Source organism: Centruroides sculpturatus, unplaced genomic scaffold (genome assembly GCF_000671375.1).
Source record: "Centruroides sculpturatus isolate CEXI.00-Female unplaced genomic scaffold, Cexi_2.0 scaffold425, whole genome shotgun sequence".
NCBI classification, from domain to species: Eukaryota; Metazoa; Arthropoda; class Arachnida; order Scorpiones; family Buthidae; genus Centruroides; species Centruroides sculpturatus.
The window spans coordinates 535,258-557,758 of NW_019384549.1; the positions used below are offsets into that span (position 1 = coordinate 535,258).

Consider the following 22,501-nt stretch of genomic DNA (forward strand, 5'->3'; position numbering starts at 1 on the left):
ACGGGGATGCCACACGCGCTATCGGAATCATTTTTAGAAATGCTTCTGCCACTTTTCGCTCGTAAAGCCGAAAAACCAATTTAACTTTGGTTTGCTTTTTTCTCGTTCGAGTGCTGACGATTTCGTATCGTCTTTTTCGGGGGTTGTCTCTTTTGAAATGGTAATTATCTAATTTGAATCGGATTTGAATTTTTAAATTGATCTCTAAAGATTAAAATCTCTTCTCTTTTAAAAATTCCCCTCTTGAATTGTTTGAGACTTCAATGATGCTGTAACTAACTAAATTATTTTATTAATAAATCGGCGCCTTACAATAATTTAATATATATTTTTTTTTTAGTAATAATTTGTATTTTAATAAACCTTTAAACTCCTCCCGTTTATAACCTTACCGCATATGCGATAGAGTAAATAATAAAGGAAGGTAAGCTGTGTAATGATGCGACATAAAATCTCTCGTTTATAAGCCAATATCCACGTATTTATTGAAATATATAACAAGATTTATAGCATTTATGTTCCGTAACTGTGGTCGTTTATAGAACTTGACACGTCCAGATTGGTTAAACTATTCTGTAGTAGGCCTATATCCAGTCATAGAAGTAACTTGTAAGGTAATTTTTCTTCAGCTAGAAGATAAGTTTGGGTTGCTTTCCTAATCAATTCGGCAACTTGATGAGGATGGCGTGTTTAAATCCCATCGTTAATTGACATAAATTAACAATGAACATAAATCTTGTAGGCCTAATTTCTATTCTGTGCATTTGGCTTAAGTCTATATTATCCTACACGTGAGAATGATAATTCACTTTATGGAGTGTCATTATTGTAAGATATCTGTTCTATTCCGTTGTTTAAGTGAGACAAATCAAGCAATTTAGAAAATTTCGTGTAAACTTTAACAATATTGCACAAACTAACCACATAATATATCTCAGTTGCATAATTTGATGACACGCTAGACAATTTAGCCCGCCATAATCCAACAATAGTGCCAACTCTACCGATGAAATCATGTTAGATTCAGCGACTCATCAACACTCTTCCAAACACCATTAGCTTAATATTCAGAGATACGACATCATTAAAACTTTACGTGTTGAATTTAAAAGGTGTTATGACATCACAAAGTCTACAATTAATTGTTTAGGGCCGTTCCTCTAACATTATTACTGAGGTATGTTGTGATATTTTACATTCTGGCATCTTGTCGAGTGGAAATGCCAACATATAGACGGATAATTAACACTGTTGTTGTATATCTATGCCTAGTTTATTCTCGAATAGATAATTTAGCATTATCTTTTGTCATCAGTACGATAATTATCTGATTTAATGAGAACTCAAACATTTATAAGAAGAGAAATTATGTCGTAAGATAGGCTAAGTTGTTAAAACTGAGAACAGTGCTTGTCTCTCATCTGTTAAGGCTTTTTAAAACTACCCAATATACATTTTTATATATATTATTTATGATTAAATTAAAATATTAAGTTTAAAGCTATACTTTCATAACACTACTACGTTATTTTGCACTTGTTTTGACTTAAGTTTATTGAAGTAAGCTGCATAATATCACTATATTTTTAAGAAATATACCTAAGAAATAGATTTATAGGCCTACATAATTTAAATAATATCAAAGTTCAGAAAACAGAATGATAAATATTTTAAAGTTTTCTCATATATTAGGAAAATATTATTGAATCAACATACAAGTAAAGTCTAAAACATAGTATAGAAAACGTTTTGTGCCTCTACAAAACACTGAAACTCTTGTATTAAGAATAGAGAAATATAATTTAAGTAGTACCATAGAATGGTAATACGAAAATATTATTGAATGAATATATAAAGTCTAAAGCACAACGAGCCTATAGTGTAATAAATGCTTTGTGCCTGCGACTCTTGTATTAAGAATAGAAAAACATAATTTAAGCAAGATCAAATGGAGGAAAAAGCCACGCGAAGTGATGTATGAAGTCTCACACGGGTGCTTGTTATTAATGCAATTTTGATAAAATATTTAAACAAAAATAGACAGGATTAATCGAAAAGCAAAGAATAAAAGAAGAGGAGAGGGAAAAAAGAAGCGTGCAGCACTCTATACCAGTTAGGGACCATTAAGTCATCGATAACTGCTTTCATATGGTTGCGTTTGGTTGGAAAGGCGGTCGAGGCTTATCTCCCTGAGCGAAAAATCAATCGGGTTCGTGTGTCCCTTCTCTGATTGTCCGCGACAGTATGGCCAGAGGAATTGATAAGAACGCAGCTGACCATTGGCTGCTACTCGCACCCTATCTGCTACGGGATGGTTAATAAAGACTTCCTTCGGGGATGACAACAGAACAATCTCCTACACACATCACAACTTTCGGTACTTGGCTCTTGTCGTGCTACACGTCATACCTCCTATCTTATAACGCTTGCTAGATTATTACACCACATATTCTTCTGTTAGCAAAGTGGTTGATGGTAAAACTTTTTTTATTGTTGGCGCTAACATTAATTCTTGTTTTTACTACTTTCTCAGACGAAAAGCGCTGCAAGAGTCATTCGTCTCGTCGTCTTTTTTCTTTCTTTCTTTCTTTCTTCAAAGTTATTAATTATTTTTAATTCTAGTTCTAATAACAATTAGCGCGAATTTGTGGTTATGAGGATCATTGCCTGGTTAGAATTTTTCTTTTTTTAAAGTGGAAGAAATGAATTGCGAAGCGGGCAATAAAAATGTGATTCATTTCTTCGCTTCAGATGATTTATGGCCTGAATAGTTGGTTGGGGCAAATTGTCACAGATGAGTTCTTTGCAGAAAGATATCTGTACTGCCATAAGACATTTCTATCTTCAGAATTATTTGACAGGTGGGGCATTTTGTCACATATTCGATTTTTTCACTATTACGTATACATTTGTATAAAAACAATACATTATAGCCACGTTATAAGACGTTTACGTGTCCGGTGGGCAATAGTCTAATGATATATGAGTTTCTTACAATCCACATATTCTAGAACTCATTTAGGGCCCTGTCAATACAGAAACTTTTATCAATATTGGTTTAGTCACTGTTGTTGTTGCCGAAACAGTTGTCAATATTTATGTAAAGCTATCGAGATATGGTCTCTGTCATTATCATAATGACATTAATGTTTGTTAATTTTCTTTAAATATCATCAAAATCAATATTCAGTAATTAATAAAGTTGCGATGTGTACCCGACTGAATTAAATTTATATTGCTGTACAGTGTAGCAGTAGTAATTCTATTGCATCGTAGCCACTAAGTATAAAGTATCAGTTTAGGTATTTTTTAAGTAAACAACGGCTTTGTCACTGATTTTTTAGTATCTGAAATCTAGTATTAATTCCGTGTATTCTAACAATAATGAATTTGCGGTAATGTGATTGGATTACTGCAAATACCTCTCAGAAAGGATCAATGTCACTCTCATTGTAGCCATTAACAATGTTTGAAACGTGTAAACTAGTTATGAATTTAACGGAGATGTGTTTCCTATTGGATAATGAGGGCATTTAACCCTAACTAGTTAAATCTCCGGTACGGAAAAGGGGTGATTTCCACGTCATTTACAATACAATGCTAACTAGTCAGCATTTATTGCTCGTGCCTAAGGTCATTTTGGATTTCGAATTATTATTATTTACTCCTCATTGTTAATTTTAATTTAAAAAATTTCTCGATCAAAATATTAATAACTGATTGCGAGATAGGATAAATGCTTCTTCTGACCATTATTATTTTTTTTTTTGTGGAATTTTTAATAATTTTGTCATACGATAATTGTTTTAAAAGGAATCATTTGCGCGATCAATAATTACGAATGATTCTAAGTAACAAAAGTAGAAGATTCGTATACTACAAAAGCATTATGAATACAGTTGTGCTTTATGTACAGCTTTGTCATACATACTCATCTGTTAACACAGTCTAGATACCACAAAACAATGTACATGAGGTATACTGTACATGTGCTACCACAGCACTGATACACTACCTGTTTATTGAGGACAGGCAGTGACCGACGGTTGACAGGAATAAAGAGGGTAGGGTGCCATCAATTGTCCTAGAAGTGGTCTGGAGGCGGAACCGAAATGAGCTGGAGGTGGCAAAAAGGGTCCTGGGCCACCTAAAGTAAATCCGAAAGAGGGTAGAAGAGGTCTTGCAGCCATACGCAATTTCTCTAGTTCGGCTTCTTTTAGACGTTTCTCTTTGGCTCGCCTATTTTGGAACCAGATCTTCACCTGGGTTTCGGTTAAGTTGAGGGAACTAGAAAATTCCGCTCTTTCCGCTATAGACAGGTACTGTTTATTACGGAATTTTCTTTCCAGGGCAAGAAGTTGTTGCGTTGTGAAAGGAGTCCTAGGTTTGCGGTTGCTTTTGTGTTTTCTTAGTTGACATTTCATTGCTGGTAATTTGGGTGGTTCCCCCGGTTCTGAAAAGAAACAAACAGTAAATGGTAGAAATCGATGTTTTCTATTAAATCCACTTTAAGATTTATAGGAAATTAAACGAAAATGGATTCATAAACTGTGGTAGTTCCTTCTAAATTACCCTTCCAGAAGGCAGATTCGCTTGTTTTTCAGAAATAAAACAAAATTACATCGATTATGTTGGGACACGCCATTTTTAATTCGTAAATAAGCATTAAAATTAAAACGAAGCAAACATTATTATTAATTAATGTGCGACTTATACTGAATTTGAAAAGCCACGTAACACACGCGGCCATTGTTTTGTAAAGGCTCATCGATTCTCATATTCAAAAGGTGACGATGAAATCGGGATAGACAAGATTAATATGGAAATTCAGTTAATTAATTTAAATTAAAATATGAAAAATTATCTTTGTTTCGCTAAAATATTTGCGCATTACTTAAATTTTATGCATAAGTTATAATGTCTTAAGTTTCTTTATTTTAAAATTAGGCATGATATTGTAAATATTAAATAATAAAAAAAAAAGTTGTTATGATACGAGAGGTGTGACACGAAGTGCGTGATACCTCATAGCCAGTGGCTTATTTTAATCAGATAAATATTTATTTATCCCTTAATGTACCGACAAAACGAGATAAGGCCAAGCCTATATATTGCCTCATAAAACCGTAATCTTATTCGAATACTGTGTTGACTGAATTATGAGTTCCTTAACTATCTACAAATTGCCGCTGCGATGAACAGATAGGCATTCAACTTTCACTTAACAGTGTGTATCAAAAATGCAAAGGCTAGCAAACTCAGTTGCTTTTTGATGGCACTCCCCGTCTTAAATCTGGAATAAGAGAGTAATATCGTTTACGAGTGATTTTAGTTGCTTAAAATAGATTTTTAAATGGAAAATTTAATAGAATAATCCATTTCGTATCTCCATTAAATGTTCACACGTTTCTGTATGTTAAAATTGTTCTTTGAGTAAGTAAAATTGTTAGATATGTCTTTCCTTTTCTAGAAAAATTAGTGCATAATGACTTAATATAGATTAAATTTATGTTTAGATAGGATCTAAGGAGTCTAAAAAGTTAAGAAAATGTTTTAAGAGTGAAACTTTTTTTTGTAGTTTTTCTTTATTTTAATATAAATTTAGGCTACATAGTTTCATCTTATAATAGTAGAAATTAACAGTTAAAATATATGTATATATTAACCTATACATTAAATTTTATAAGGTTAAAACTTCTCTAAAATATAGGCCTAAATTTTATCATAAAACTCAAGCGAAAGTCAAGGGCAAAAATGTCAGAAAATCGTCAGCAAGTGTCAAGTGGTCAGCAAATCGATTTGAAAATTTGCAATAAGCCTATAAACTACTTTAACATGAATTATATTGAACTCACTTCTAAAAATACGCCTTCTTGTATCTAGCACATCAAAAGAATGATTACTTTCCAATATTTTCTCACTATACAAATGAAATTTAATGTTATTAAAGCCTAATATAGATTAATAATAATGGCATTCCGATAAAGATTAAGAATATTTCTGTCATACATCTTTAAAAATTCATAAATAAATCTATTGTAAGTTATAAGCACGTTAAAACAATGTCATCTGACTTAATCTGTTTAGTTATAAAACAAAGTAATGTTTATTTAACGCTGGTAATTTCAAAAAATATAATAAAAAATCATGATTCCTGCTTAATTTTTAACAATAGCACAGCATAACTCACAAAACAATATACTACAACTAAATAAATAAATTCTTTATAAAATTTCTTAATAATTCTTTAAATATTTAAAGAATTTTTACATATAAATTCATTGTTTAAAAAGTGTTAAAAATGGAACTGTTATCGTCTCATAATAAAATACTAACAGATGATTTTATAGGCTAATTAAATATAATAGTAAGGTGTTAAGTTTCTTAATAGATCCAGAGAAATTGCTGCTTACTGACAATTATAAACTTATTTTTAAAATTACATAAGAAAAAATATTGATACTGTATGCAATTAAAGAAAAAATAAAACATGTATTTGTTAAAAATATTAGGCCCTTCTTTATTAAAATAATGAAGAACATAGTAAGCTTATAATTAAGTATTAGAATAATATAATTAACTCGTCTTTTTCTAAAGTTAAAACCTGTCAGGCCTATTGTTATATCAGCATTATAATAAGGTTGTAATGATAAGTTAAAAATTAATTTTTAATTATGAAAACGAATAATAATTGATAAAGAAAACTATTTAATCAAGGGATTGTTTTAATAATAATAGGCCTTCTATATCAATGATGTGTAGTATTAAAAGTTATATTTTTTTAACTCACAATTAAGGATAAAAATATAGATTAAGAGTTGCAGTTTGATGAGAGTTTATTGCCTTATAAGACAACAGTTAAATGCTTTGTTTTTCTGTAGTTAATTTTAGTTATAGAATAAGATATGGGCTTACTCTTTACTCGAAATTCATTCAGTTTGAATTAGCTTGAAGATCTAGTTTCATGATAGAAGTAACACTTAAATTTCCCATTAGAACAATGCATTGGTTAGTTTCATCTCTTTTCAGGCTTGTCTACGATCAAGCAAACAAGATATTCGAAAGGCTTTTAGTCTAATAACAAAACAACAAAACTTTTTTTTTTTTTTTTGAGAAGATCCCCATTCAATTATATATATTGCCCTATTGAGGGGATGTTAAATCATCCGTAGCATCAAAATAAACATTGAAACCACCAAATGACTGTTTATGTCTATAATTCGATTGATATTTAGTCATCTGTGTCGGAACAAACATCATTTCCAGGATAGTTCGATATTTCTTCACACTTTCCACTGATTTGTGTTGACACAGTCTTGCTTAATGTTCCATGCTGTCTATTACGTGACTCACTTTTAATCTACAATATTGGAAGAACCAAGAGGATCTTCTATAAAGGATTCACGAGTACATACTAGAAACTAAGGCTAGATTTAATTTTTTTTTCATAATAAAGTAGGGATGTGATCGAAAATACTCACTGTTAGGCGGCGATAATGCACGTCCTGCTTGCAACCAAGGTATAGTAGTTCCTAGGGGATGAACCCAAGCGGGTGGTGTAGGAATAGGAGACTGACCGGATATAATTTGCCTTCCAGATGAAGAAGTACCGTAATCTGCTAAATTTTCCAATATCCCATTTGTTTTAATACCATCCGCATCCAACAGACCCTCTACGGTAAAAAGGCGCCTGGGATTTTGGGATTCTGCATCAGTTTTTTTAGTCACGTGATCGGAGAGAAGAGAATCCACCGAGAAAGATATAGATTTGGAAGATTTCGTGGACATGACGACATCCATTCTATCACCAACCGCATGCTAACTTTCTCCGATGCATCGAACACCTTGATCAACACCTGACTGAATGGACGGATGGTCTATTGCTACTATTACTGTATTAAATCCTATCATTGGCTGTTCTCTCGTGACGTCACGCTCACCACTCCCGATACCGCACGTTATTAATGAAAGTAAGAGCGAATAGGAGGGCAGAGACTTTTCCATTGACGTTATCAGCAAATATTTTTTAACCATTCGATTTTTTAATGTTTTAATTAATGGTCGAGGATATAAAATTCTAGTTTTTTTTTAAATGTTCAACCTGTTGTTGATTATCTGTATTAATTTTTACTTATTTTAATATTAGTGAAAGAATGCTTAACTTTTAAAAAGAAACTATATTAATGTATTTTTTTTTTCTTCTTCTTCTTCTTTTTTTTATTAAAAAAATATATTTAGTGATTCAGATAAGCAAGTAAAGAGGTTAATGTTGAATATTTTTTTTTTCTGTAGATCCATTCTTTAATCAGTGTCTATTGAAGAGTATTGAAACCACATCCTGCATCTAGGAGCAAGTTGTTACGCTCTGCAGGTTAACAATCGCTCCCCCTCTAAATGAACAGGTAAGGTAATTCTATCCTCACTCTTCAGATTGACTTCTTATTCTCACGTTTTACAAAGAACACACCACCAAAAAAACTGACCTTTACAAGACCCTACACCTGTATTATGGTAATGGTTCACCTTATGCGCCTTTAAAGGGAGAAAAATATGCTTATAAAGATAGCCGAGAACAGCTGCAGTTATACAACATTTAGCTTCACAAGTTCTTCACAATGAAAATGCAATAATTCATATAGGATAGCGGTTTCTCAGAATTTTTACACGAAACTTTCTAAAACATTCTGTTGATCCCTCAGTTATTATGTTTTCTTAAGAAACTGACTTAACATGGATTCACTTCAGGTGCATCCATTTTGTTAGAATATATTACGGTTTTACATCAGTTCGACGTCATTTCTATATGTTTTGTAAGAGAAAAGAGTGTGTAAATGACTTCGAATTTTTATAACTCTCAATCAAATTCTTAAGTAGACATTTTTAAAACTGAATTATTAGCATTAGAAGTAAATATTTACTTGTTTTCCTTCAAAGTCTTTCATTATATAGAAATTCGTTTGTAGCATTACAAAAAAATCAGCTGTAAGTATATCTTGATATTTATGTCATTATAAATTATGTTAAATACTATTTTCTGCTTGTATAAAGTTTAATTCTTTTTTCTAATACTTAAAGGCTCACACAGAATGCTTTGTTAAGACTTAATTTTAAACTTCAAGTCACACTAAAGAAATACGAAGATAATCACGCTTAATACAGAAATATAATAAATATTTCGAACAAATTTCTGTAATATTTAATTCAGAAACAGGCTAATCAACCGAGTTAACTGTCCTTTGAAATTCATTTAAACACTTAATAATTTTTACACAGGCCTGCAATTTGCAAAGAATGTTTATAAATCAGATTTTGTTATAAAGAAAAGTGAAAGATAATCGTTTCGGATATGAATGATGCATTCAACAGGGCATGAAACGAGTAATTCTGTTGAGAAACTAAAGATGCACGCCTCGATCTTTCGTTGATTCAAAGTGTCAAAAGCAATTAAAGTTTGCACGTGTTGTTTCCTGTTGAAACAGTCTTCTTCTGTTTATATCTTATTATTAAGAATTGTTTATAATCCATTCTTAAATCATTCGTTTTGTTTTGACAATAACACGTTTAAGAAAAAAAAAAAAAAAAAAAAAAAGGGAAGCCAAGACACGTGGAACATTTAACTAATAAAATCAGGCGTTATGTTCTCAATCACCCTCAAATTAAAAATAGAAAAGGTAAATAAAAGTGAATGAATTTCAAAACAATCCGGGTAACAGTAGAAGTGGTAAAAAAAAAATTCCCCAGAAGCTTAAATATGTAGAAAGTTATACATTTGTTCTCCTTGTCTTATCACGTTTACGGTTAATTCTCCCCTATGGGCTTTTTCTATGACATCTTCATATTCTAAATCACTCTAGCAGTTTGCAAAGAATATATTCAACTTCCTATTCAACAGGAAACGTGTTATACTTACAATAAAATTTAATTATTTTCTGTGTAAATAGGAGTGATAAAACAAATGAAAGTATAGTGGAGCGAAGTCTTAAGTTTCTTACGACGAATTCTGCCGAAGAATTGATTAAAATATAATACAAATAACGCTAGAGTTTGGAATTACGAACGTTCTAACTGACACAAGTAGACATGTATATTATTATTATTATTTATTAAAAAAGAAAAACAAAAGAAGTGAAACGTTTAAGGGAAGTCACCATCAACCCTTCACAAACTGACAAAAAAATAATATAAAAATATATATATATTTAAAAAAAAGAGTGAGAAAAGGAGCATAAGCAAGCTAGAAAAAGAAAAGAAGAAAGGAAATCCAGTACCATCAAAGTAGGGAAAGACGGCAATAAATTTCCATAAACCTTTAACAATAGAGAAAGAGCCCGGAGACATCAAAGCAAAGAAGCTCTTTCATTGATAAACAAGACTGTTGTCCAGAGGGCTCTATCGACTCGCGTGGCCGACTCATCTGTCATGGGACGGAAGCACTCGTTCGATAAAAGGCGTTGAGACTCACTAATGAGGAATCTTCAGGCCCACAGGAAATTAGGGCCATCAGTTTGAAGGTGTTCGCTATCTGATTATTGAATTGATCCCTTTTGCTTTCAAGCATCACCACGACCGGCAGTGTATGACATCCCACATCTTTATGTCTTTCTTAACGTAGATAGAGATTATCTCGTCTCCAATTTTTTTTTTTTTTTTTTTCTTCTCTTCGTCGGATAATTTAAAGACTTTTTCCTCCTTACTTCTCGTAAATTTTATGCTTTCCTTATTGCTTGACGTATTAAAAAATAAAAAATAAAATTGTTTTATCGTCGTTACTCTATAGTTAACTTTCGATTAAATAGACAAATTTATTTAATTTATATACATATTATTATTTAAATATTAAATTCTGAAAAATTACTTACGTATAAATAATTAAAAATACTTCTTTTTTGTATTTCAGTATACACTAAGTGATATTGTAAGGGTTCTCTGTAAGAAAGTTGATCACGTATTAGCTCTTAAAAGTTTGAATTTAAGTGGAAAAATAGAAAATAAAGTCGTTTTTAGATACGAAATTGATTTTATTTAACTCTGAATTAAACTATCAGTCCTGTTAAAGACGGCCACTGACGAGAATATTAAGAAACTGGCCGTTGTTAGAGGTCTAAACAGCGCCAATTTTCTGAAAAAAATTGGCGGTGTTTGGAGGTGAACGTTGTTGTAGATAAGAACAATCACTGTTTAAAATCACTACAGAATTACTCACTTAAAAATCCCATTTAATATTAATAAACATTATCCTTAAATCTATTCATCTACACGAGTTTAAACCCAGCGCATTCGGTCTGTGAACAGAGCGGTTTAAATCAAGCTTTACACATAAAATGCAACACAAAAACATGTATACTGAATAAACGCTTTATGTTTAAGTTTGGCCTGACTTTCCAATCATCAATAGCCAGGGTTAAATACAGGAACGGTGCCAAGTCAATGAGGTATTACGCTACGCATGAAGGATCACTCATAACGTTGGCAATACGCTAGCATTTATTGTCCATAAGTCGCATGAAATCAGTGTTCCGCACTGCTAGATTGAACCGCAACCAAATTTCGTACCTATATGACGTATTGTTTTGTTAGTTTCGACGACGTTCGTGCCATAGTTCGCGTGCCACGCGACGCCTACGAAATATTTACAAAACTAAGACCCTAAATGTTCTTTTTGTTTTCTTAACTGATTAAGAAATTTGATGTGTTTACGCGCCGTTTGACAGTGAAAGTCTTTATAATACTTATCTAAACATACTTTCGAAAGGGAAATAAATTAACCTGTTCTTGATTTATGTACGGTAAAACCTGTTCAAAACGAAAACCTGTCATACCGGAGAAAATATTCGATGCAAGTGTAATTCCCGTTTACACAGGTTTTACTGTGTAGTAAAAACACAAGAAAAAAGAATTTTTTCCGTTTAGGCAGGTTCCGTTTTGGACAGGTTTTACTTTATATGTAAGTCGACCCCCTTATAACACTGTTGATAATTCCGTTTTATATGAATTCCACGTTGTACGAGTCACTTAGATTTTACAATTACGTGAGCCGTTCACAGCCTGGNGTCGACTGTATATTGCATATTAAGCCGGTTATGGTGCCATCCGTTGATTAATATTTTAAATTTTTATTTAAATTAAGTTTTTCGTTTCGGTTTTTTAATAATAAGAACATTTTATAAATATTTTTATTATAAAAATATGGTTATAATGTAATTTGGTGGTGGCGCCATCTAGTCGTGTTAATTCATAATACTCGTGTTTCTAATAAATAGAGAACCTCAAATTATGTATTCATATGTTGTCTTAATCCATAAATATGTACTGTACAGTACATTTTCTATTGTTACATCACGCAACGCTTCCTAAACATATTTATCATCATTTTAATGAAACTAATTATATTCCACGAAACGATTGAACTGACAAATTAGAATTTTTTGTTGTAAATCGGAATCTAGTTAAACGTTTGATTATTTTTGGTGTAATCTATTGTTAATATTGTCAAATAATAATTATTTTTTATGGATAAAATAAATGGCATTTTATTCTTTTATCATTTTGTAAGCAATAAGGTCGTGTTTTACAGCAAAATTTGCCATTGAACATTGTTGGTTGATCGTGGTTTCGCGCCTGGCCAACGAGCTGGCCACGTGGAGTTTTCTGGGTTTTCTTCATATTTGTAATACCTAAATAAAGCCGTTTCTCATAGAAAGTCCTCCCGGGAGGCATCCCTCTCGGCAGATCGCCCAAGTTTGGCGTTGACGTACAAAACTAATCCAATCCACAGCAAAATTTAACAAAACGCAAAGGCTGGAGCGTCATAACGCCTAAAATTTCAAACAATATTCTGTATCGTTCAATTAGATAACAAGAGTGATTTTTTTTACTTTCTTAACTTAATATGATACTGGAGAAGAATGCAGAAGGTAGCTTGGACTGAAAAATTGTCCAATAAGCATGCTTTAGAGAGAACAGGAGAAACCAGAAGCATTCTTAACACTATAAATAAAACAACTAACATGATAGGATATCTATTAAGACATTCAGAATAGATAAAGAATATTAATAATATTTGAGGCAATAATGGAGAGAAGAGCAGTAAGAAGACAATCAAGAAAGCAGTACTGGGATATAGTGAAAGGCAGAACACATTAGAGCAAAATTAAGCAATTGGCACTAACTTGTAAGTAGAAAGTGAATAGTGGACTTGATGCTGCCCACCAATCCAAGGGTTGGTGGGCAGCATCAAGTCCACTATTCACTTTCGACACTGATAGTTGGTTAGACACACTATTGACATCGAACACTCGTAGTTCGTCGTGGGTTTGCGCCAATTCGTTGGCGCAAACCCACGACCAACTACCAGTGTTCGATGGTTTTATCCATTCGCTTAAAAGTAAGAACTAAATCCTATGAAATCGATGGTTTCACTACAATAACTTTTTTGTAATCTTTCTGTTTCAATTGTCAGAGTTCACAGAACTGTAAGAAAGTTCCATGTCATGCCAAATAATATTAGCATACTTAGTCGATAGCTCTTTCATCGCCTACCATGACCAATAGGAGCACGAGTCTCAAAAAGTACATTGAATCTTTTCTGAAACATCGAATTTGATTGCATTGTTTTTCTTCTATTGGCTTAGCCTAATCAGTTTTTGTCTTTTCTGTTCCATCAATATACTGTACTTTTTTAAAAACAGTTATTTTCCCATAGTTTTTAATTGAAAATGGATAATCTTAAGGAGCATTTATAAAAATAGTATTTATATAAATTGATTACAAAATGGGAGAATGCATAGGCTTACTGTTCGTTTCATATCTGCCAGCAGAGTATCCGGCATTCTATAAACGCCTAGGTAAAGTATAGGCCTATAATTGCCTGTATTTAGAGCATACTGTACCTAGGCATTTATACTGATTATAGAGCATGCTATGCAATGCCTGAATTTCATACTTTGCCTGTAATATATATACTACGAACTGGCTTAGCATGCAAAGTATAATTTATTTCCCGAGATATGGGAGATCCCAAAATATTTAATGAAAGTCATGAAAAAGATCTCGCATTCCAAGATTTTGGCAATTTGATAGAATTAGTCTCTTGTTTTCCCAGAACTACAGGTTCTGTAGAAAGAATAAACTTATTTTCACTTACGAATTTCCCGAGGTCAAAAAAGTCCGGAATAAATATTGAAGCCATGAAAGCAATGCTAATTACAAAGCAAAATTGCGACTTAATTTCATAATAAAATTTATCACACTGAGTGAGCAGGGCTTATCAAAATAAGTTCATCTGAAAAATATGCTTGGTTTGGCCCTTCTTTACGGAATTCTGAGAGGGCCTTTATTCATCAGCTTTGGTTTCTCCTTCCCTTTCTGGCATAAATTATGGCCAACCTAATCGGAAAGTCCATGTAATAAACAGTATGCTAGATTGCGGAATGCAACACATTTGTAGAAATTTTCCACATGATGAAATTATAGTATATTTTTGTTTAAAGCAGCTAGCTTAGAACACACCCTCTATAAACATTGACTATGAGGGATCAGGTGATTATGATAGCAATGCCAAAGGGAAAAAAGTGACCAATTACTCTTTTCTCAATGAAATGATCTCGTAAGAGCAGTCACATTGGTCTTGCGATACGAGGCAGCCATCTTGCAGGAAAATTGCCTTGTCTAGGCATCCTGTTTGCAGCATTGCATCCGTTCACGTAGACTTGACGGCACCAAACAGAGTGAGACGCATGCTTTTTTTTTTTTAATCAGTTCTTGAGAATACGCTTACAATACTCATTTTATACCTTTCTGCTATTGAAAAAAAAACGCGATTTATGCGACGTACTTTCCCTACCGGCACATTATGAAACTAAATTTTTTTCGCGTAATCCTTCTCTCACGCCTTAAATCTATTATCATCACCTATCTATTATTCCAGTGATTACAATTGAAGTTCTGATTATCCTGTAACAGGATTAATTACATTAAGCACCCATTAGGTTCAGGTTAATCAAAACAGCAAATATAAGATTCATAGTTAACAATCAAACACCTTATTTATGCTGAGAAAATGTTTATTAAATATTCATAAGCATTTTCGACTTGATCTCCAAATCATCCCCAGGTATCTAAAGACCATATAAAGTCATCCCCGGATATCTACAATCCATAAAAGTCATACAAGGTAGTTGTATTCTGCACCTGAGGATGACTTGTAGAACAAGTCAAAAACGTTTATGAATGTTTAATAAACATTTTCTGGGCGTAAGGTATTCAAGTATTAACTATTTTCCTGATAAGGATTGTTTTGGCTCATTTAATAGAATGTTTCATTTAGTAAAGTTCTCATAGTAGTAGTAATAAGTTAGGGAATTATTACATTAATTTACTACTACTTTGAAAAGAATTTTTAGATGAATTTATAACTAAATTATAGAACTATGCTAATTTATACATATATAAATAAACATTACAACCTAAATATTAATTTATAAACATAGGAAACACTTTATGACAATATTATCCAAATATTTATTTTTATTTAAACATAAAATTCAGTTTTTTTTTTTTTTCAAATATTAAACTTTGTTTTGTTCTTATTACAAATTTCAAGATCTGGTCGTCTGCATGGTTCTTGTAAGATTCTATTCGGTCGTAAATGTAAAGTTTTTTAACAAGCGGGATTTTGAAGTCGTCTTTTATAAAATGGAAGCAACATTTCAAAACTCGCTAGTGTGAAAATATTTTAAAATATTCTGGGAAGGTTTTGATGTGATGCAACTCTTCCACCAAGTTGAAAAAACTAAGTTTTACTAAAATAAACTTTTAAAGCCTTGAAAATACAGATAATACTGCCTTTGACAAACTCATGAGGCCACTAATTTTTGAGACCAACATGCACTGTTTCTATAGATGAAAGAAAAACCTACATACATCCAGTAATGTATGACGATACAACTTTTATGAAAGCATCCATTAGAAGATTTTACATTCTTTCACTGGATTTATATTTATATATATTTTGTTTATTATCTTTCATAAACAAAGCTCGAACTCTTAATGTTTGCATCTCACTCGAGATATTTCTCTTTCTAGACAATACAAAATGTTAAAACATCAAGAGTAGCAAATGATATTCATCTTGTCTCTGCTTTGTGTTTTGGAGGTCGAAATTCTTTTAGCTTCTTACTCTTGTTTCCAGTTTTGAAAGCTTTCCAACTGTTCACACGACTTTCTCGACTATCCTGGAAGAATTATTTAAAGTAAATATCTAATATCTTTTCATTATTTTAATATAGTAAATATAGAATTAATTAAAAATAATAATTTATTTTACAAGATAAAATAAACTCATACTTCAATACAGAAGACATTTTACACACTCACTTCATAATTTTTTTGCCATTCAACTTCTAATTTTTTTCTTTCTTCTTCAGCTATTTCTTGTTCTCTCTTCCTTTTCCTACAGAAAAGTTTTATATATTTATAAATAGTAAACAAATAACACAGTTTTACAATATATAATAACGTAATTTTGAAAATGATATTGCCTAAAAGAAAATTCCATGATTTAATTCTAACACTTCCTAAACATTTTTGTGATGTTTTATTAAATATCCATTATATTATCAGTAACTATTTAAAAGAAGATATGTAGAACCCCTATTTTTTATTTTTTATTAATAAACGTTCTCTGAAAATAAAGACAAAGATATATCGGAAATGATATTTCCATAGAAATTGGACCCACGAGTGGTCAAGTGGATAAACAGCTAAACACTGGTAGTCGATTGCAGGTTTGCACCACACCAATGGGATGGCACTCAGAATTTTCTGGGTTTCTTCATATTTGTAACACCTTAATAGGGACCAGTTTTCCCATAGAAAGTCCTCTCAGGAAGTATCCTCCTCAGCAGATTACCCATGAATTGCATTGATGTATACAACCAACTAACCAGAGAAGTCAATTGTTTCGATTACTGTTTGTTTTTTAATGCATCAAGTCCACAAAATTAATGTTTTAATATACATATATATATATATTTGCATTATTAAAGAAATAATCTAAAATTAACTTCCACATATTCAAATACATCAATAAATTTAAAAATGTATAAAGTCATCATTAAATTTTTAAACAACAATGTAATTTCATGTAAAAAGAGACAACAATTATAATTTTATAATTCACAAGTTCAGAATTTTACTTGTAATTACTGTCTTGCAGTTTTAATTTTTATAATTTTACCATCACTAGAAGAATTTTTAACATAATTTTGCATATTGAGGCAGACAAGAGCCTCAAAATAAAGGCTAACTCTGCAGTAGCCCTCCTCACAGACTATAGCATGAAAGGGGGATGAATTGTAAAGGCACTTTAATTTAGTGTTTTTATGAACTTGCAAATTTTTATTGAAATATTTAAACTCTATATTAATTAAGATTAAAAAATGATACTTTATTAAAGCAAATTGCAATAGAAGCAGAGAGATTTTAATGTTTATATACTAAACCTCATCAGGAGAACACATTCTTAGATTATAAATAAAGTATTTTATTTTTAAATTGTGTTTCCATAAAGACTGATCTGCAAACCTGAAAATGTTTAGAACTCCGCTGGATTTTACTCCAATAAAGTAGTTTTTTTATTTGCTTATTTTTAAACGTTTGGAACAGAATATGTTTTAACATAATGCTGCCAGATCAGATGCAGTATGTAATACACACAACATTCTGTTGCCAGATAAGAGGTGAAGGTATTGTTCCTAGATCACCAGAGTGTGAATTCAAATCAGATTTGGCTCTGTTTGTTGGAATTCAATGAGAAATATTATTATGGAAATATATTACAAATGCTTCAGTTCCTGGCTTTGTTTTAATCAAAATTAGTAATATTAGTTTTTATGCACTTCTGAAAACTTTTTTATTGTGTATAATCATTTATATATATCACTGAAATTAATTTAAAAATCTTACGAATGAAATGTAAGCAGGTGTGTTGTCTCAAATTTGCCCATTGATTTTAGAATATTGAAATTTTCAAGTTATTTTATGCAGGTTTACTTTAACGAAAACTGATAGAAAACTTAGTGCAATTTTTTCCTTCCTTGTCCTATCAACCAGGTGTTGTCGTCATTGCTTTCAGACTTTAGTCCTTAACCTTTCAGCAGTGGGTTAGTCAGGTATGGTGTACCTGACTTAACCTTAATTATCTCTATGTAGTGAAGAATAAACGTGGAAAATTTTTAAAGTATTTTTCCACACGTTTTTTCTCATTATCGTTTTGGAAAAAGATTTTGTAAACAGTTATGTCTAGTAAAGAAAAGTATTTTTTTATTGTTACGTAATTCCTTTTTTATGTGAATTTTTTTGTGGTAGTTTTTGGCAATATCCACAAAATTCTTTTGCGGATATATTCATCCTTCACCACTGCCACACGATCACCCTTGACGGATATATCCGTTGGTCACTGTTGAGTGGTTAAAACTGTCACCCATGTCTTCTTTTTATAGTTTAATCTTTGTATTTAGTAAAGTTTATTTAAACATTTTTAGGCAAGTGTTATTAAACTTTTTTTAACTGTAGATATTACTTACCTACAAATGAAGTAATTATTTGTAAAAATGAAGAAAAAAAATACAGTGGTATCTCGGTACTTAAACTTTGGAACTATTTGGAACACAAATTCTGGGAAATTTTTTTATGATAAAAATAAAAAATATGAAAATGTTGCCAATACTTCTGATCAAGAACAACAAAAAAGCCAAGGTGATGATGATACTTTGTAAAAAGAAAACACCCTGGTTTAACTAAAATTAATGCATAATATAGTACTTTTAATTGCAATTGTTAATTAATTATTGATTGGAAATAAATTATTGATTGCTTTAATAAACATATTTCTCTTAGTAATGGAAAAGAATAATATATTTTTGCTAACTTCTGGAACATGACTCCATGTGCACTAGTCCTTTCATATAGCATGGATTTGCATAACACAGAACTTTTTGGAACATAATTACTGTCTTATATGAGAGATACCTGTATTTGAAAAATATGAAATAATAATAATAAACAAAACTTTAAAATTTCTTATTTAATTAATTTTGGAGACAATATTTAGTAAACGTGACAAAACATGGATTACAAAACACTAAAATTTCATACCCAACATCTCATGTAGAAAAAATTACAGTACTGAAAAATAACACTTGTATTTTTTTCTCTATTATTTAGAATCTCTATGTATAGAAGAAACAGATTTCAGATAAAACAAAAAATAAATCTCATAAGATACATATACAGTATAAAGATCTGGGATCACCAATAATTATTACAAATATATATACATATGATTAATAGTAGTACTGATTTCTGTATTTCTTGAAAGAGATTTTTGTTATGAAGACACAAAATGTAGTCAATGTTTCATATAACTTTGACAATATATATTACTATATTTTTTTGGAATTGATTATTCAATTAAAATTTCCTTTGCTTTTAATAAATTTAATAATAAGCTTTAAATTGCTTAAAAATTTTATGATAATTAAATGAATAAACATATTTAAAATTCATTTGGTGTAAGAAAAANAGGTGTTCGCTATCTGATTATTGAATTGATCCCTTTTGCTTTCAAGCATCACCACGACCGGCAGTGTATGACATCCCACATCTTTATGTCTTTCTTAACGTAGATAGAGATTATCTCGTCTCCAATTTTTTTTTTTTTTTTTTTCCTTCTCTTCGTCGGATAATTTAAAGACTTTTTCCTCCTTACTTCTCGTAAATTTTATGCTTTCCTTATTGCTTGACGTATTAAAAAATAAAAAATAAAATTGTTTTATCGTCGTTACTCTATAGTTAACTTTCGATTAAATAGACAAATTTATTTAATTTATATACATATTATTATTTAAATATTAAATTCTGAAAAATTACTTACGTATAAATAATTAAAAATACTTCTTTTTTGTATTTCAGTATACACTAAGTGATATTGTAAGGGTTCTCTGTAAGAAAGTTGATCACGTATTAGCTCTTAAAAGTTTGAATTTAAGTGGAAAAATAGAAAATAAAGTCGTTTTTAGATACGAAATTGATTTTATTTAACTCTGAATTAAACTATCAGTCCTGTTAAAGACGGCCACTGACGAGAATATTAAGAAACTGGCCGTTGTTAGAGGTCTAAACAGCGCCAATTTTCTGAAAAAAATTGGCGGTGTTTGGAGGTGAACGTTGTTGTAGATAAGAACAATCACTGTTTAAAATCACTACAGAATTACTCACTTAAAAATCCCATTTAATATTAATAAACATTATCCTTAAATCTATTCATCTACACGAGTTTAAACCCAGCGCATTCGGTCTGTGAACAGAGCGGTTTAAATCAAGCTTTACACATAAAATGCAACACAAAAACATGTATACTGAATAAACGCTTTATGTTTAAGTTTGGCCTGACTTTCCAATCATCAATAGCCAGGGTTAAATACAGGAACGGTGCCAAGTCAATGAGGTATTACGCTACGCATGAAGGATCACTCATAACGTTGGCAATACGCTAGCATTTATTGTCCATAAGTCGCATGAAATCAGTGTTCCGCACTGCTAGATTGAACCGCAACCAAATTTCGTACCTATATGACGTATTGTTTTGTTAGTTTCGACGACGTTCGTGCCATAGTTCGCGTGCCACGCGACGCCTACGAAATATTTACAAAACTAAGACCCTAAATGTTCTTTTTGTTTTCTTAACTGATTAAGAAATTTGATGTGTTTACGCGCCGTTTGACAGTGAAAGTCTTTATAATACTTATCTAAACATACTTTCGAAAGGGAAATAAATTAACCTGTTCTTGATTTATGTACGGTAAAACCTGTTCAAAACGAAAACCTGTCATACCGGAGAAAATATTCGATGCAAGTGTAATTCCCGTTTACACAGGTTTTACTGTGTAGTAAAAACACAAGAAAAAAGAATTTTTTCCGTTTAGGCAGGTTCCGTTTTGGACAGGTTTTACTTTATATGTAAGTCGACCCCCTTATAACACTGTTGATAATTCCGTTTTATATGAATTCCACGTTGTACGAGTCACTTAGATTTTACAATTACGTGAGCCGTTCACAGCCTGGCACACGTATTTGTAGAATTTAAGTGACTCGTACAACATGGAATTCATATAAAACGGAAAAATCAACAGTGTTATAGGGGGGCGACTGTATATTGCGTATTAAGCCGGTTATGGTGCCATCCGTTGATTAATATTTTAAATTTTTATTTAAATTAAGTTTTTCGTTTCGGTTTTTTAATAATAAGAACATTTTATAAATATTTTTATTATAAAAATATGGTTATAATGTAATTTGGTGGTGGCGCCATCTAGTCGTGTTAATTCATAATACTCGTGTTTCTAATAAATAGAGAACCTCAAATTATGTATTCATATGTTGTCTTAATCCATAAATATGTACTGTACAGTACATTTTCTATTGTTACATCACGCAACGCTTCCTAAACATATTTATCATCATTTTAATGAAACTAATTATATTCCACGAAACGATTGAACTGACAAATTAGAATTTTTTGTTGTAAATCGGAATCTAGTTAAACGTTTGATTATTTTTGGTGTAATCTATTGTTAATATTGTCAAATAATAATTATTTTTTATGGATAAAATAAATGGCATTTTATTCTTTTATCATTTTGTAAGCAATAAGGTCGTGTTTTACAGCAAAATTTGCCATTGAACATTGTTGGTTGATCGTGGTTTCGCGCCTGGCCAACGAGCTGGCCACGTGGAGTTTTCTGGGTTTTCTTCATATTTGTAATACCTAAATAAAGCCGTTTCTCATAGAAAGTCCTCCCGGGAGGCATCCCTCTCGGCAGATCGCCCAAGTTTGGCGTTGACGTACAAAACTAATCCAATCCACAGCAAAATTTAACAAAACGCAAAGGCTGGAGCGTCATAACGCCTAAAATTTCAAACAATATTCTGTATCGTTCAATTAGATAACAAGAGTGATTTTTTTTACTTTCTTAACTTAATATGATACTGGAGAAGAATGCAGAAGGTAGCTTGGACTGAAAAATTGTCCAATAAGCATGCTTTAGAGAGAACAGGAGAAACCAGAAGCATTCTTAACACTATAAATAAAACAACTAACATGATAGGATATCTATTAAGACATTCAGAATAGATAAAGAATATTAATAATATTTGAGGCAATAATGGAGAGAAGAGCAGTAAGAAGACAATCAAGAAAGCAGTACTGGGATATAGTGAAAGGCAGAACACATTAGAGCAAAATTAAGCAATTGGCACTAACTTGTAAGTAGAAAGTGAATAGTGGACTTGATGCTGCCCACCAATCCAAGGGTTGGTGGGCAGCATCAAGTCCACTATTCACTTTCGACACTGATAGTTGGTTAGACACACTATTGACATCGAACACTCGTAGTTCGTCGTGGGTTTGCGCCAATTCGTTGGCGCAAACCCACGACCAACT

The 22,501-nt window shown here is 31.5% G+C and overlaps 2 protein-coding genes and 1 long non-coding RNA gene across 6 annotated transcripts in view; 1 reads left to right on the plus strand and 2 right to left on the minus strand.

Annotated features, from left to right (window-relative positions):
* LOC111623626 overlaps nt 1-22,501 on the plus strand; it is a 45,140-nt gene that overhangs the window by 9,869 nt on the left and 12,770 nt on the right. Inside the window, exons 3-4 of one of the 3 annotated variants that reach the window (XR_002756457.1) lie at nt 8,293-8,402; nt 10,898-11,012. This is a non-coding gene — a long non-coding RNA (uncharacterized LOC111623626). Of the gene's footprint in view, nt 1-8,292; nt 8,791-10,897; nt 11,013-22,501 lie in introns of those variants that run through there. The other 2 variants (XR_002756458.1, XR_002756456.1) reach the window with 2 other exon arrangements.
* On the minus strand, nt 3,937-7,981 carry LOC111623625 (homeobox protein MSX-3-like). Its single transcript, XM_023366284.1, has 2 exons — nt 7,482-7,981; nt 3,937-4,453 (listed from the first exon to the last, which is right to left on the minus strand). Exons 1-2 carry the CDS (start codon nt 7,798-7,800, stop codon nt 4,020-4,022), a joined length of 753 nt encoding a protein of 250 aa, XP_023222052.1. The 5' UTR covers nt 7,801-7,981; the 3' UTR covers nt 3,937-4,019.
* LOC111623624 (dnaJ homolog subfamily C member 8-like) overlaps nt 15,548-22,501 on the minus strand; it is a 27,222-nt gene continuing 20,268 nt past the window's right edge. For both annotated transcript variants that reach the window (XM_023366283.1, XM_023366282.1), the window contains exons 8-9: nt 16,375-16,450; nt 15,548-16,232 (exon numbers count right to left, since the gene is read on the minus strand). In XM_023366283.1, coding sequence (XP_023222051.1) covers nt 16,125-16,232; nt 16,375-16,450 — 184 coding nt within the window. In that variant the 3' untranslated portion in view covers nt 15,548-16,124. The remainder of the gene's footprint in view (nt 16,233-16,374; nt 16,451-22,501) is intronic.